The sequence below is a fragment of the Phalacrocorax carbo genome, chromosome 3 (genome assembly GCF_963921805.1).
Source record: "Phalacrocorax carbo chromosome 3, bPhaCar2.1, whole genome shotgun sequence".
Taxonomy (NCBI): Eukaryota; Metazoa; Chordata; class Aves; order Suliformes; family Phalacrocoracidae; genus Phalacrocorax; species Phalacrocorax carbo.
Window position 1 is genome coordinate 126,088,355 of NC_087515.1, and position 16,599 is coordinate 126,104,953.

At 53.8% G+C, this 16,599-nt stretch overlaps 1 protein-coding gene across 1 annotated transcript in view; it reads left to right on the forward strand.

Annotated features, from left to right (window-relative positions):
* The first annotated feature begins 2,200 nt into the window (after nucleotides 1–2,200).
* XKR6 (XK related 6) overlaps nucleotides 2,201–16,599 on the forward strand; it is a 192,970-nt gene continuing 178,571 nt past the window's right edge. The window contains exon 1 of the mRNA XM_064448269.1: nucleotides 2,201–3,039. Coding sequence (XP_064304339.1) covers nucleotides 2,309–3,039 — 731 coding nt within the window. The 5' untranslated portion in view covers nucleotides 2,201–2,308. The remainder of the gene's footprint in view (nucleotides 3,040–16,599) is intronic.

Here is a 16,599-nt window from a genome sequence, read left to right on the forward strand (position 1 = left end):
TAAAGAGCTGGAGAAGGAGCATCTGGAAGGATCAGGCTTATTGAACGGGGGAAAAAAGCAACAGAAAAGAGGGGAGATTGTAACCTACAGAGGACAGCACAAGACAGCACAGAAAACATGGATGCGATGAACAAACAAATGTGAACGGGTAGAAAGGGAACTGTGGGGGGAAAGGACCTTGAATTTGGCTTCCCCGGCCTGCCAGCGGGTCCTTCGGTGAAACACCTGCCTGGGGTGCAGCTCAGCCCCAGGCAGATCCCAAAACGGGAGCTGGGAGCCGCTTCCTCAGCTGGCCAGAGGTTTGTCCCCTCCGGCAAGGAGCCGGGACCCGGGAGGAGCCGGCTGGCTTGCCTGACCCCGTCAGCACAGGGCGGGTGAAGCAAGTCCCCCAAAGTGGGTAATGAAGGGATAAGTGCCGAGGACGGGATGGGGGATCCGTGCGTGTAGAAGGAGAGGGACAGGAGGAGACTGTGGTAGGGGATTTGGGAGGTCACTGAGTCTGTGTGAGGTCGGGGTGCTGAGGTGTGCTTGGAGACTGCTGCAGTGCGATGGGGGACCTATGGGACAGGGATGGGACAGAGATCCCCCCTCCCCAGCACAGCCATAGGAAGGGAAAAGGCAAAGGGAAACCCAGAGGAGGGCCTGGACCTGGGAGCTGCTGGAGGTGGGAAGGAGGAGGTGATCTGGCTGAGGGTGGGCTGAGGACAACCTGGGTGGCAGAGTGGTGGCCCTGGGGCTTGAGGGTGAGCAGGTGATGGGGACAGGGGGGTTGCACTGCAGGACGGGGATCTGAGGGCCAAGATACTGGGCTGGGGAGCTGATTTGGGAGAGGGATGGGGTCAGCACAAGGGGCCCCAGCTGAGGATGATCTGGGGGATGCTGGTGTCAGCGCACGGTGGTTGGGGGAAGAAGTACAATGGATCCTGCGGGTGCTAACACAGAGGGGACAGGGAGAAGAGCAGTGGGTGCCGGTGCAATGGGAACAGGACAGAGGGCAGTGCTGGGTGCTGGTGCAATGGGAACTGGTGCAATAGGGATGGGGCAGAGGGCAGCAGTGGGTGCTGCTGCAATGGGAGCAGGGCAGTGGGCGGCAGTGGGTGTCAGTGCGATGGGAACGGGCGCAATGGGAACAGGACAGACAGCAGCAGTGGGTGCGGCTGCAGTGGGAGCAGGACAGGGGGTAGCAGCGGGTGCCGGTGCAATGGGAACTGGTGCACTGGGAGAGGCGCAGCAGGCAGCACTGGGTGCTGCTGCAAAGGGAACAGGGCAGACAGCAGCAGTGGGTGTAAGTGCGATGGGAGCTGGGCAACTGGCAGCAGCGGGTGCCGGTGCAGCCAGAGTGGGGCAGCGTGTGGTGCTGGGTGCTGGTGCAACGGGAACGGGGCAGACACCACCGGTGGGTGTTGCTGCAATGGGAGCGGGGCAGAAGGCAGCACTGGGTGCTGGTGCACCGGGAGCAGGGCAGAAGGCAGCAGCGGGTGCCGGTGCAACCGGAGTGGGGCAGCGTGCAGCGCTGGGTGCCGGTGCAATGGGAACTGGTGCAATGGGAGCGGGGCAGAAGGCAGCACTGGGTGCCGGTGCACCGGGAGCGGGGCAGAAGGCAGCAGCGGGTGCCGGTGCAACCGGAGTGGGGCAGCGTGCAGCGCTGGGTGCCGGTGCAATGGGAACTGGTGCAATGGGAGCGGGGCAGAAGGCAGCACTGGGTGCCGGTGCACCGGGAGCGGGGCAGAAGGCAGCAGCGGGCGTCAGTGCAATGGGAGCAGGGCAGAGGGCAGCACTGGGTGCCGGTGCCACCGGAGCGGGGCAGCGTGTGGCGCTGGGTGCTGGTGCAATGGGAGCGGGGCAAAAGGCAGCAGCGGGTGCCGGTGCACCGGGAGCGGGGCAGTGTGCAGCGCTGGGTGCCGGTGCAATGGGAACTGGTGCAATGGGAGCGGGGCAGCGGGCAGCAGCGGGTGCCGGTGCCCCGGGAGCCGGGCAGCGCTGGGCGCCCGTGTGCGGGGGTGCCGGCAGAGAGCAGCACCGAGCGGGGGGGGGGCGGCCCGCTGCCCGGTGCCCGCTCCGCTGCAGCGGCCCGGCCCGGCCCCGCCGGCCCCGCCCGCCGCGGCGCTGCCCCGCTCGGTCGCTAGGCGGCCCGGCCCGGCCCGGCCCGTCCTGCGCGGAAGAAGCGCCGCCCCCGGAAGCGGCGGGCGGGCAGGCGGGCGGGCGGCGGGTGGGGGGGTGCCGGGAGCGGGGACGGGGGGGGGGCAGAGCCAGCGAGCGCGCCCGGCGGAGGGGCCGGAGACGCGGCGGCGGCGGCGGCGGCGGCAAGATGGCGGCCAAGTCGGATGGCGGCGGCGGCGGCGTGGGCTTCGCCCAGCTGCACAACCTGGACGAGGCGGCGGCGGCGGCGGCGGCGGCGGGCGTCTGCGGCGCCGGCGGCGTCGGGGCAGCGGCGGCCGAGGGCGCGGAGGAGCCGGGCGGCAGCAGCTCCTTGCACATCTGCCACTGCTGCAACACGTCGTCGTGCTACTGGGGCTGCCGGAGCGCCTGCCTGCGGAGCCTCTTCGGGCGGGCGGCCGCCGCCGCCGCCGCCGAGCCGCTGGCCCCGCGTCCCGCCGCCGAGGGGCCGCCGCGGGCGCCGGAGGGCGGCGAGGCGGGCGAGCGGCCGTGGCTGGACTGCCTGTGGATCGTGCTGGCGCTGCTGGTGCTGCTGGGGGACGTGGGCACGGACCTGTGGCTGGCGCTGCACCACTACGGCCGGCGGGACTACGTCTGGTGCGGCCTGACGCTGGCCTTCGTGCTGCTGCCCTCGGTGCTGGTGCAGATCCTCAGCTTCCGCTGGTTCGTGCAGGACTACACGGGCGGCGGGCTGGGCGCCGTGCAGGGCCTCAGCAGCCGCGGGCCGCCCATGATGGGGGCCGCCGTCCGCCGGGGGGGACCCGCCGGCGGGGTAGGAGGAGCCGCCGGCACCGTCACCCCCGGGGCGCAGCGCCTCTGCAGGATCTCCGTCTGGGTCTGGCAGTCCGTCATCCACCTGCTGCAGATGGGGCAGGTCTGGAGGTAAGGGGAGGGGGCGGCCGGGTGTCCCCCGACCCCGGGGGTGGGGGGTGGGGGTGGTCGGGGGGCGCCGTCAGCTCGTTGGCCGACATGGCGGTGGGTCGGAGCGCCCCGGGCGCGGGTCGCTGCCGCCCGGCTGTCGTGGGGCGGGCGGGCGTCACCGCCTCGTGGTTCGGGGTGGATCGGGGCCCCCTGGCAGAGGTGGGACGGATGGGGGTCAGTGTCACCTCGTGGTCCGAGGTGGGCGTGGATCAGTGTCCCCTGGCTAAGGTGGGGCAGGTGGGGGTCGCTGTCACCTCATGGTCTGAGGTGGACGTGGGTCAGTGTCACCTCATGGTTTGAGGGGGGTGGGGGTCACTGTCACCTCGTGGTCTGAGGTGGGTATGGATCAGTGTCCCCTGGCTAAGGTGAGGCAGGTGGGGGTCGCTGTCACCTCGTGGTCCGAGGTGGGTTGGTGTCCCCTGGTTGAGGTGGGGCAGATGGGTATCACAGTCAGCTTTTGGTCTAGTTGGACATGGGTCAGTGTCACCTCATGGTCTGAGGTGGGTCAGTGTCCCCTGGCTGAGGTGGGGCAGATGGGCATCACTGTCACCTTGTGGTCTCAGGTGAGTCGGTGTCCCCTGGTTTGAGGTGGACAGGGTTTGCTGTCAGCTTGTGGTCTGAGATGGACGTAGGTCAGTGTCATGTCATGGTTTGAGGTGGGTCACTGTCCCCTGGCTGAGGTGGGGCAGATGGGGATCACTGTCAGCTCGTGGTCCAAGGTGGACGTGGGTCAGTGTCACCTCATGGTCTGAGGTGGAGCAGATGAGCATCACTTGTCACCTCATGGTTTGAGGCGGATCGGGGGTGCTGTCCCCTGGCTGAGGTGAGGCCAGTGGGGGTCAGTGTCACCTCATGGTTTGAGGTGGGTCATTGTCCCTTAGCTGAGGTAGGATGGATGGGCGTTGCTGTCACTTTGTGGTCTGAGGTGGACATGGGTCAATGTCATCTCATGGTTTGAGGTGGGTCACTGTCCTCTGGCTGAGGTGGGGTGAATGGGGATTGCTGTCATCTTATGGTTTGAGGTGGACATAGGTCAGTGTCACCTCATGGTTTGAGGTGGGTCACTGTCTCCTGGCTGAGGTGGGGGATGTCGGGGTTGTTGTCACCTCACGGTCTGAGGTGGACGTGGGTCAGTGCTCCCCTGGGCGGAGGAGGTGGGAGGGCCCCCTTCATGCTGAGGGGATGTCCAAGGGGAAGAGAAGTTCCCCCAAAATGTGCCTGTGGGGATTGCTGGTCCAAGTGTGACGTGGGTCAGTGCCCCCCATGTGGCGATTAGGGGTGACCCCTGCTTCACTGAGCAGAGCCCCGAAGGGAGGAGATGTGCCCCCCAAGTGACTGTCTGGGGCTGGGGAGAGGGGATTGGGGACTGCCATCACCTCACGGCATGGAGGGGACATGGGTCGGTGCCCCCCAGAATCAAGGGGGCATGGAAGGGGTCCTAGCTCTGTGGGGCTGTAAATGGTGCTTCAAGGTCCAGGGTGGGCTCTTGGTGCCCTACAAAAATGGGGCAGGACAGGGGGTTGGGGTGGAGCTGCTCTTCCTGACAGGAGTTAGTGGGGGGGACACCCCACGGGTGACACCGTGGAGGCTGGCCCGGGGGCTGGGAGTGACCCTCACCCTGGCAGCGCTGCGGAGGGAGGTCCTCTGGCCCTGGGGAGGGCTTGCCCCACCGCTCCCCTTCTGGAGCCAAGGGGGGACGCATGGGAAAGGCCCCACAGAAAGCAGGGGGCTGCTCCAGAGAGGGTCTGCAGTGGGGGCAGATGGCAGACCCCCAGCTGCCGAGCGCTGGGATGTGCTGTTCCCAGAGGGTTGGTGTCCTCTGGTGTCGATCGAACCCCCCATGGAAGACGAGGGGGTGAGGGTAGCATCTGTCCCTGAGAACCTCTTCCCACCTGGTGGAGGGGGAGCCCCCCCGGCTCGCTGACCCCCTGCACTGAAGGAGCGGGTGGTGGGAGTGGAAAAACGCAGCGTGATGCTTTGGCGAAAGAAGAAACCTTCTCCTCGGGGGAGTGGGGATGGCATTGGGGTTGCCGATGCGAGACTGAAGGTCAGGGACAGGGACTGTTCCCCTCGAGAAGGAGAGGTGCTGGGGTAGGGGAGGTGCTGGTCAGAGGAAGGGTCTGGGAGGTGACCCCAGGCTCAGTGGGAATAAAAGAGCATCCTCCAGAGTGAGCTGGAAAATGCCTTATCCTCCCCAAAAAGAGAAGTGGGAGGAGGCGGGGAGGGATTCTCCGGGATGAAAGCCTGTAGATGCAAACACTTCCACAGAGATGTCAGTCTTACCGAGAGGGGTGTTGTAAGGACAGCTGGAAAGACCCGGCGTGGCCCAGTGTCTTCCGAGACAGGACGTGGGTTAATAAGACGGGAGGGGTGTGAGGTGTGGGTGTGCTGGAGGGTGGAGGGAAGCCTCTGGGGTGTGTCACGGGGTGGCGGATGCACCCCTCCACCCCAAGGGTGGGTTAAACTGTAGGGAAAAGGCGGCAGATGGGGTTGGTTGGGTTTTGTGGCTTTTAAAATGATCCTTAGGGAGAAGACGCTGAATTTTTTTTAAGAGGGGAGAAGATGGCATGTCATGGTGAAGCAGTGGGAAGCCCTGGAGGAGCTCCCGGGAAGGGTTAATATCTCTGCGTTGGTGTTTCCCGGATGGATTAATGGGGCAAAAATAACCTCACTGGTGGATTTTAGGAAATTTTTGCTGGAGTATAGATGAGAAAAAAGATGAAGGGAAAGGCAGAAAGTGATGACTGATGGGGAGGTCCTTCCCCCCCCCCCCCCATCTCGGTAGCTGAAGGGGTTAACTCTGCTGCCTAATGAAATCGGTGAAGAAGTGGCTGGAGTTAAGATGGAGACAGCATGGTTGAGCCTGGAGGAGGGGTGCGTGGGTGGAGGCAGGGGAGGGCCTTGACACCTCTTCTGAGGACACTGCTCTCTCCAGATAAAATGAATATACACATCAAAGATTTCTTTTTTTATTTTATTTTATTTTTTTTCTAAAGAAGCCAAGGGGGCGGAGGGGAGGGGATCTGCGTGGGAAGGGTGCGTGAAATGTATACCTAGGAAATAAGCCCATGGAATCGTGCAGCGCAACAGCAAATACATATTTCTTCTGCATCTTCAATGTCATTTGTGTAGCATTCAAAGCACATTTGTTCTCAACTTCTGCTCGGGGGGGGTGTCTTGTATTTGATTTTTTTTTTTCCCTTGAGGCTGAGATTTGGGCTGGGGATGGTGGGAGGGGGGATGCGTGCAGGTGATGCATGCGAGGATGATGAATCGGTTCGCGACCCTTCCACCTGCTTTCCCTGGTACTCCCGAGTGCTGATCCCATCAGCAGAAAGCAGTTCTCGATGCAGATGCTCCTCTGGCAAGTTGGATTTTTCCCCTCTTGGAGCCAGGCAAAAGAAATGATTGTGTATTAGCTGCGGTGAAAGCCAGGGTTTGCAGAAGCACCCCGTGCTCCTGCACGCTTGAGCGAAGGAGGTGGGGACGGGTACGGCGAGGCGATGCTGGCAGAGACAGAGGGGGGTGCGTGTGGAGGGCTGATTTTTCTTTTTTTGTTAAAATGGAGAAGCAAAGCTCAAGTTACCCAGACTTTTACCCCCTTTCTTAACGCAGAGGAAAAACGTTTGCTTCTGAGGTTGTGCAGGGCTGGGACTGCTGAAAGGGACCGAAAAGGAGCGCTGCAGACCCGATCACGTTAGGTGAAATAAGAGAGCTTGCTCTCCTGTTGATCGCTAATCCTGCTAGCGCACGGCTCCTGCTTTTTTAGGCACGCAGAACAGCGTGGCCAGCGTGGAGCTGCCTCCCAATATCTGACCAAAGCAAGAATAACTTCATGGGATCGGCAGGCTAGCCTCCCTCCACGAGGGAGTCTTTTTACATTCCCACTATAGCTATTGCAAACTCCATTAAAATTAATCTTGAATGCGGTGATGGGACTAATGCAGGGAAGCGCTGTTTTAGCGGTGTTTGCCTGCAGCTAAATCGCTTCGTGCCGGTAAGAAGTTTAGACGTGGGGACAGAGGAGGAAGACCTAGGACGGTGTAATGCACCGAGCCTGCTTTCCTGCGTAATCATGGATACGCGCTGCGACGGCACGTAGCGTAATTGGGATTGTACGGCGTGTAGGGGCTGTTGTGGCTGTTGCTCAGCAGCTGGAAGCGAAGTCGTAGAGAATAGAGAGGGCAGGTTGGAGTTGTACAGAAATCCTCGTCCTGAACACATTAGGTAATCTGGGTTTTGATTTGAGGGATCACACAGTTCCTGTAGGGACTTCTTTTCCTGAATGATGGGAAGACTTGCTAATAAGATGATGAATAAATAAAATTTTATGGCAGAAATATAAACATACGTCGGGCTCTTACTTTAGCAAAATTCTCTCTTCATTCTGTCAGGATTGTGGTGGAAGTAGCTTGTTGTTTTTGAGTAATCTGGGTGGGGGCTTTGTCTTCTCTTCATGTCCTGGTCAGGGGGTGAATTGTGACCAGGGGGGAGTGCTGGGCGGGCAGCACAAGTGCTGGGGGGGGAACTTAATGATATTCCTGGTGGTTTTTTTTGTTTGTTTTTTTTTTTTTTTTTTCTCAGCTGAGAACCTAAGGCTGTGTTAATACTGCCTGCCTGTAGTGGCTGCTGGAAAGAAAGTGTACGTGTGCATTGTAAAAACGTGTGTATCCATAGATGTATATATCTAGGTATAATCTATGTGTATATATATTTTTAACTGTTGCTTGAAGTCATATGATCTCAGGTGGCATTCCCACTGATAAAGCTCAGGTCCAGCACTTTTTACCTTCATAAATCTACAATTTTAACCTTTCATCTCAAATCTCTCAGATTATCTTGAGGACTAGCATGATCCAGGCAGAGTGTCCGAAAAGTAAAGGGTGTTGGTTGGGGCACATCACGCTCGCTACGGCGCTGCTGCGCCGCGAGCTGCAGAAGGGCCGTTCACTGAGGAGGGATGTTGCAGTGCTGTGGTTTTGCTGGAAACAGGCTGAAGGCGGGTCGGTTGTTGGAGCTTGCCAGGGCTGCTGATTTTGCCGAAGCCATTCAGCTGGGTAAATTCAGGAGAAATAGTTTTGACTTGAAGTTTGTGCATCTTGGATAGTTGCACAAGTTGTATTAATGACAATTAAGAGTATAAGTTCTGTGTCTGATGTACCTTTCTTTAACCCCTGTTCTAAGTGGGTTAGTGGGTCATGATTGCTGTCCTGGAGTACAAGGTTTAGAGTATAAAGTACAATCCTTTGCGTTGCGGCGCGCTATGAAAAGAAAACGTTCTTGGATTCCATTGGATTAACAGTACGTGGCATTTGAGCTAAGATGAACACTGATCAGCTGGAAATCGCGCTGTGTCTGTTAAACTGTCAATGACGGTACATTTTGTGACTTGAATGTAATATGTTTGTGGGTTTTCTTTTTAAAACTGATTTGTATACATATTTAGGAGAAAAATGTTCTGTAAGAAATCAACCAAACAAACCAGAACAACTCTTGTCACTGTCTTGACATTAAAAACACCTCATGTGTTTGTGATTAAAAGAAAGATTCCGAAGATTTAGTCAAAGACTTGACATCTTGTTTATTAGTGGAAAGACCAAATCTATGAGTTGTTCTTCTTTCAGCGTGCCCGGAGGTGGCAGGATGAATCAATGGGTTTAAATGGAATATGTGATATTTAATGACTACGCAATGAGTGGGTTTAGGCTCTACTAAAATACTTTGTTCTGGGATGAACCGTGAGTTAGATACGTGCTGCTTCAGATAGTGCAGAAATACAGGCAGCTACAACTCTGAAGATATCTGCCCAAGTCCCTTGGAAGTGGGAGACATCTGCTCGTCAAATGACAGACGATCGAGAAGCTGCTGACCTAACGCTGCCTCGTTGTCTTGGTTTGGGATGTTCAGCTCTGTAGAGCCTTTCTGTAAATTTACTGCCTTCCCTGGCACGCTCGAGTGTTTTTTTTTCAGCTTTTTCTGGTTAGCTTGTCTGGCAGCTAAGTTTTTCCCTTTAGCCAAGTTTTAACAGCTTGCTTTTATAGTATGGAGTTTTGTCAGCTTTTGACAAGTTGGCAGAGGGAAGACATTCTGGGATAGATGATAAATATGTTCTCCCTACAAAATCAGGTCTGGGGTATAACTGTTTTTCCAGAGAGGTGGTTCTCCTTTCCAAAAACCTTACCAGCTCTCCCCCATTTCTAAGAGTTTTCTATGGGATCTCTGTAAGTAAGTGCCGGGCTGTGGGTGTAGAGGTCCAAAGACATTGAGTCTGAAGTGCAAGGCAGGTAGGTTGTGTGTGTGTGAAAACAATAATCATTGTAATAATAATGAAAAAAGGCTTTATCACTTGAGTAGGGTCTCCATTGGTTGCGGGGTGGTGGCGAGGCTCCGTGTCTTGTTGAGTGCTACCCACTAGAGGGGGTCAAACCACAGATGTTGAAGCAGATCTGCTGTGCCAGCCTTGGGAGGGCAGAGTTTTCTCCAAACCTTTTCTTGGGAGAAATAACGTGCTGCCCTGACCTGGTGGGAACTCACCTTCCCATGCAGTTCAGCGTTTCTGCAGTGACAACGTGGCTTGGGTTAGGTGGGTGAGCGGGATTCGGAAGAGAAACTGGACTTTGGTTTCCTCTTGGATGCGGGGATGCTGTTGAGGAAGAGCACGAGGTGCCTTGCGAGTGAGGTGGTCCTGCGGTGGCAGCAGCTCATCGCCTCTCCACCGTGGTACGTGGGGAGGAAGAAGGGGAAGCAGAAACCCTTTGGTGACCTGACATTGTTCTTACTGGAATGAGCATAAAGTTTCCATGGCTTTCAAGGCGAGGACGCTGGTGCTAGGTATTTTCAAGAGACCATCTCCAGGAGTCTGAAAACTATAAGGGAAGACGGCTGCTTTGAAGTTGGGTTGCAGGCTGCTTTCCTAAACACTGCTACCCACGTGGTCTGTGACCAGAACATCCCTTTTCAGTTGCTCAGGCTTCACGCTGAACTCGAGGACAGACAGTTGTGCCTTTTTTTTCCAGGTGCCCTGTGGCTTTATCTCTAATGCCAGTGGCAACCTGAAAGTGCTCTTCCTGGTGGAGGGGAGGCAGGGTGCCAAGGGAAGGAGGAAAGATGGCTCACCTCTTTAACACTGAAAAAAAATTATAAGCGCTCTACTTCCCACCTTTCTAGACACTTCCATTTTGCTTTTAGCTGCATTGAGCTAGCTTTATTCCTTGCAGTGGTTCTCCTCTCAGTACAAATGTAGGTTATTCAGGGAGCATTTCCTTTAATGAAAAGGATGGATGTAGAACTGATGGTGATAAAGCATCTCTTTGGAGGAGAGCTGCTTTTGCTGTCTTGAGACTGCAAGGAACAGAAATTGGACGTCAAACGTGTAATTTTCCTCGGGGAATGAAGGTGAACCTATGGAGAAGTCTGGATCCCTCACAGAACTTCTCCCTGTACTTCCGTTTCGCCTTATTTCCCTTGAATCCTGACTTGATTTTTAGCATCTCACTGTCATAAAAATCAGTGTAGTATAAGCCAGTGTTGTAACACCTGAAAGCTTTTAGGCAGGAGGAACTATGAATCAGAGTAATGCTTTGCTATCGCTAGAGATAAAATTAAATTGTAATTAAAGGTATAGGCAAAGAACATGTGCCAAATATTGTTACTTCATTGACCCGCTGCCTTCTGATGGGCTGGGATTCAGACCGACACCCTAGCCTGCTATGACTGCTTTAAGGCACTGAGGTGGTTTTCCAAACCGGATCCCAAGAAAATGGGGAAAGAGCTTTCTTGGGGAGAAGGATCTTTAGAAAATCCTCAAACCTAGTGGCCATCTGGCAGTGGGAGGGATAGCTTGCACTTCTCACCCTGTGGAGCAGAACAGCACGATCTTTGCAGGGCAGATCAACAGGCATGTTCTAAGCCCTTGGGGACTGGTGGTGCCCACAGTGTCAGGGATGCTCCTAAAATTCCCTGGGTTGTGGGACTGAGCATTTGGCTGTGTCCCAGGGCAGCTGGTAGCAGCCCACCGCAGCTCCCCATGGCTGGATTTTTATTTTTATATTCTTTTTGCAACTCCCCCTACTCTGGGAATTTGTATTGCCCACCACCCTATATTCTGGTTTCAGCCTTTGGTTATGTGTAACTGCTGTAGCACAGGAGCCACAGTCACATTGCTCAGGAGGAGTCTCAGGAGATGCTGTTTGTCCGCCCTTGGACAAATCTGACCCACGGACCGAGTACTCCATTTAAAGTATGGACCTGCTTGGATGGCTAAGCTATGTGTCTGTGTCTGCTTTTGTTATTTCGGTATAAATGGGCGTGTTATTCCTTCCACCAGTGTCTCGAAGCCCTGGCTGCACCAGCAGCCTCCTTAGGGCAAAACTGGATCTTGGCCGAGAGACAAAAATACAGAGCAAAAGGCAATCTTAAATGTGTCCCCAAAACTATAATGGGACCTGAAGACTGTGCTTCTCCTCACCCCTCCTTTCTTCTGAAATCTGTGAGAGCTCAGATTCACCTATGAAATATTCAGTGTCTGTCCTTAAGTGACTTCAGCTGCACAGAAGATCTTTTGCAGAATTGTCAGCTTCGCTGAAACCTCCTGTATTCAAGCCCAAAGCCTTTATCGCAAGGACCTCCTCTTCCTCTGCTCCGCTCTGCCTGCACGGTTGTACATTATGATTTGGTTTTCCTGCTGCAGAGGCTGTTGAGTATTTTTGCGTCCCAAATAAATACCTGTGTATTGTATCCGCTCTAGCACGGTATGGGTTGAGGGAATAGGCATGTTCTCACTTGTCCCAAAACCCCATGGGAAATAGGAGTGCATCATAAATGCTGCCTCAGTGCCCTGGCGTAGATGGTCTGTGAACGGGGACTAAGAAAAACAAGCCTGTTACGAACAGGTTTAAATTAACACTGCAGAGGTCTGGACTCATGCTGGAAAAACTCAATAGGCTGTTGTGCTGTATCACCCTTTCTACCTTTGCAGGTCATCTGGATGTGGGAAAAATTTGCTGTAAAACCCCCACGAACTTGGCAGAACTCTTATTAAAAACTCTTCAGGAGTCACAATGCAAAAGGCTCTGGCACCTGGAGCTGCCTTTATCACCTTTCTAATTAAACCTGCAGAAAAAAAGTCAAACCCAAGCAACAGAGAAGCATGGCTGGCTGCTGGAGCCTCCTTCAGCTCGCGGGTCTCGCTCCGTGGGGTTTTCTGTGGGGCAGCAGTGGGGCAGGGGTGCCAGGCCACGCTGCTTCTTGCACAACGGGGAGTGGACTTCCCAGCTCTTTATAAAAATAAAGGAGTGATGAGCTCCCCCGTCCTTCCAGGGGGGTGGCTTAGGCTTGTCTGCTAAGCAGGGGGATGACAAGTATCCCTGCGAGTTTGCAGAGAGCTCCAGTGTCTGGGAAAATCACCATTTCCTCAGTTTCTGTTATAAGAGGAGAAGAGTTTAACTCTTCGTGCTTGCCTCCCCCCTGCCCCCCGCCAGGCAGTTCTGGATGATAGGACTGGCAGCAATGCATTGCCTGATGTACCAAACACAGAAGACAGCAGTAAAGCACCGGGAGTGGTTTTGAGTTTGGGATTGGAATTCATCCCAGTTATGTCTAAGCAAGGGAAAAAAAGAGCAACGGAGGCCGATGTTGTTGAAGTAAAAATTGTAAAGAGTGGTATAAGCAGAAGGCATTTAAATAATGTAAACAGTCTGGCATAGGAGGAAGGATGGGAGGCATTCCAGAAACAAAGGGAAAATAGTTTTAAAACATGGCTATAAATATACCAACTCTTGAATTTCAGAGATTATCTCAATTAGTGCTTTTTCAGTATATCTTTACAACAGTATTGTAGGAGTTCACAAAAGATAATAGAGGCTATGACATACAGAGAACTGATATTAATTTGTTTAATTAAAAGGATGAAGGGCTCCCTAAAATAAGATTCACTTATCTTCCGTTGCAGGGAGGAACGAGGTTATATTGAGAAAACCATGGCTTATAGCATTGTAGTGTGGAGAAAGCGTGGCGAGAGCCGGGGCTGGGAGTAAGAGCCCCTTCCTCAGCCTCGGCGGCTGCTTGCTCAGTGACTTTCACTAGCAAATCCCTTCCCGTGGGATTAATGTGATGTTAAGAGCAAAAATGGTATGGTTTTACATTTCCAGGAGGATTTTGTTTGATGTTTGGGGAGCAGAAATTTTCCTCCAGTTAAAAAAAAAAAAAAAAAAAATTTCAGACATCAAAACTTTCGGGTGCAGGCAAACACACTTTTAACTGGGCATCTGTGAGTGTGGAGCTGTGCGTGTACGTGCTTGGTGCCCGCTTTGGCTTTGGAGGCGTGCAGGCGCATGTCAGAATGTATGTCCAGCCTCAGCTCCGCGTACGCATCCCTTGGCGTGGGGGGGGAGGCGTGCGTTTGCATCCAGCCACGTCTTAAGAGGTGCAGGGGGAGGCAGTAGGGGCCGGGGAGGAGAGAAGACCCTCATGCAGATCTAAATTAAATTAGCCCCCTGGATGTATATTAAGATGTTAAGTAGCACTAAGCTCTGTATCCCGGCTCAGCAATATTTCGAGGCACTTTATTGCTTTAATGGAGGGATAAAATAGAACCTGCAATTATAGTAATTTTTTCTAATTGAATATTTTGCTTTATTCTTTTCCTTTCAAAGCATGACTGTAAGTACTAGCCTTCAGAAAGCTTTTGGAAATATTTATACTTTCCCTTTCTGGCAATGGGTGTAAATACGCTTTTCCTTGGGCAGACCGTTTCAGTCCCTCGTGGCTGGGGAGCAGAACGGCCCTGGAAAGTGGTTGGAAATAAGCATTCCTCCGGTCATTTTAACCACCTTGCCATTACCACTGGGAAATACCAGTTTCCCATCTGCTGAAGTGGGGAATGCAGTGCTTTCCGTCACTGTACATGGGCTTGACGTGCTTTTGGCAGGTGTCTTTTTAATTAATTTATTGTTCATGCAGAGCTAGTGCTCAACAGCTGCATCCAGTCTTTTATCTGAGGGCCATGTTCTGCGCGGGTGGACGAGATCCTTGATTTCTGCCACCTAGGCTGAGTTTGGGGAGGAGGGTGAGAAAAAGCACTTTGTGGATCTTGCTTGAGCAAGATGAAAATGGCAGGTAAAAGCAAAAGCTGATGGGCAACGTCCTCGCCCAAAACTGTTTGAGACTGGTGGGCAGCAATGCTGACAATAGAGATGGGGAATTAAACTTGAATCGTATGAACGCTGATCGTATAATTGGGTGTCGATTGAAGTTTTTGAAGTGGCCATTTGCGGTGACACAAAATACCAGCTTTTCAAAACCTGAGTTCCTACCTCCAGCTCAAGCCCCAAGCAGGCAGAAAAATGCAGATGAATTAACATAATAATTGCATCGTGCATGCTCTGTGCCGAATCTCTGGTTTAAAGAGGGAGATTTGCCGATACTTCCTCCGTGCGTACACCCACGATGGGATGCTATCAGTTCTACGCTGTTGCAATAGCTGTCTTCTCGTCTAAAGGGGACTTTTGATCCAATAAACTGCTTATCTCATGTAGTTGTCCTTTCATCTAGCGTGGGTGGTGTGTGGCGGCTGATTGAAGGCACAGTATTGTGGCTCATTTATGAATATTAATTAGGAATGGAAATAATTTGGAACAGCGTGCACCAACAACTCTCGACGCGCTGGCTGCAGAAGCGCGTCTGTTCCTCCCTCGCAGGAGACTTATGGCTACGAGTCCTCTCCCGGGGAGGATGCGAACTGACGTCGGGGTGTGAAGTCACCGCATACAGGCTGTCACGCTGACACGCCGACGGTACAGCAAGAGCTTGCTGTAATGCTTTGCTTCCCGGCGTTTGTTACGACTGGGCTGGGGAAGAAATGGTTTCTGTGGGAAGGCTGCAGCGGTGCCTTGCCAAGTGCTGTGGATCAGACCCGGAGCGGGAGCTGGAGGTTGAAGCTTCCACATCTGCATGTGGTTGTATCGAAAGGCAGCGTGATGGACTTTCGCACCCGTCTTTTTATGAAGGACGTGCTTGTCTCCTGAACGCTTAATCTTATACCTTAGTCCTTGCCAGTCCTGTTCTTTTGTTACGCGTTGATGTAAACGCATCGTACCACCGATGCCAGGAAAGGCTCCAGCCCAAAATCTGGCGCAGCCTGCTTTTGGATGATACAGGAGCCTCTCTGCAGGTCCGTCCCATTCCTCTCCTCTCTCAGGTAACAGACCCACAAAATCCCACCGTGTGGACTCACCAAGCGTAGAGCCCTCTTTGTCTCACCTTCTAGGAACTCGCCCTTAATAGCCACGTGTCTGCTTATGAGCTAAGTAGTGGCAGGATTTGTCCTCTGGCCCTGAGACGGGCTGGCATAGCCTGGCCGTTTCTATTGTATTAAGCTTTCTTGGCTTCAGGAGAGGGTGGCTGCCTCCAGGCTGCCAGCTGGGAGTGGTTTTTGGTTCGTGCTGACTCCTGAGCAGTGCTGAGGAGCTGCTGGGGTGGGGGTTGGTAGGTCCTGGCCAAAATTGTGCCAGGGATGGACCTGTAGCTGTTGGGCTGCAGAGGCTGCAGCGTACTAAGTTACAAGGAGGAGCCTGGAAGGATGCAACGCTTTTGGGAGGAAAATATTCCCTTTATTTAGGGTTAATTTTTGTTTTCTTATGAGATTATGTGGGTTTTTTCTTTTTCCAGTTGCTGAAGGTGTATCCAGCCTATCAGAGTCTCTAGCAAAATGGTGAAACTCTGGGTCAGGTTGCCCCGAGAGGTGGTCGATGCCCCATCCCTGGGAACACTCAAGGCCAGGCTGGACGGGGCTCTGAGCAACCTGCTCTGGTTGAAGAAGTCCCTGCTCATGGCAGGGGGTTGGGCTGGGTGGCCTTTAAGGTCCAACCCAAACTATTCTGTGATTCTATGAAAATCTAGCTTTCGGATGTGGCCACATGGTTTACCTGTTTGGGTCTAAATTTACTTTATGGCCCATGTGTGTGCTCCAGTAGTGGACCAGATCCCTTCAGTGGATTAGATTGTAAATATCACCTTTGGGACATCTATATTCAGTCGGTCACTTTAGTATTAACGCTTAAGGGTGAGAACCAGGTGGGCAATGGAGAAAGGAGAATTCCTTAGGCACATCCATCCAGCTGTGAGACCCAAATGTTTGCGTCCTTGTGAACCCGTCCAGCTCAGATGCTGCTGGAGGAGGACGTGGTTTGTCATTCCAGCAGCTTTCTTCAGCATGCTTTGCTCTGCAGTGAGGACCATCCTGGGAGCACAGGACAGGCAGCGAGCCAGAAATGTGGGTTTCTGGGGTCACCCATCTTCACCCAGACCCAGCCAAACTTAATTTCTGTGTCATGCATTTCTTTTGAAGCAAGATAAGTAATTAGCTGATTTACTTTAAAACTCTTCAGAGCCCTTAAAAAGAGTTGTTTAGAAATGACATGATTATTCCGCTTTCTGCAAAGTGGGCTATTAGGAAAAGTTGTTCCCCTCGCAGCCCACGGGCAGTCCAGGGGTGCCGCGATGTGTCACACGCGCTCAGGGTCG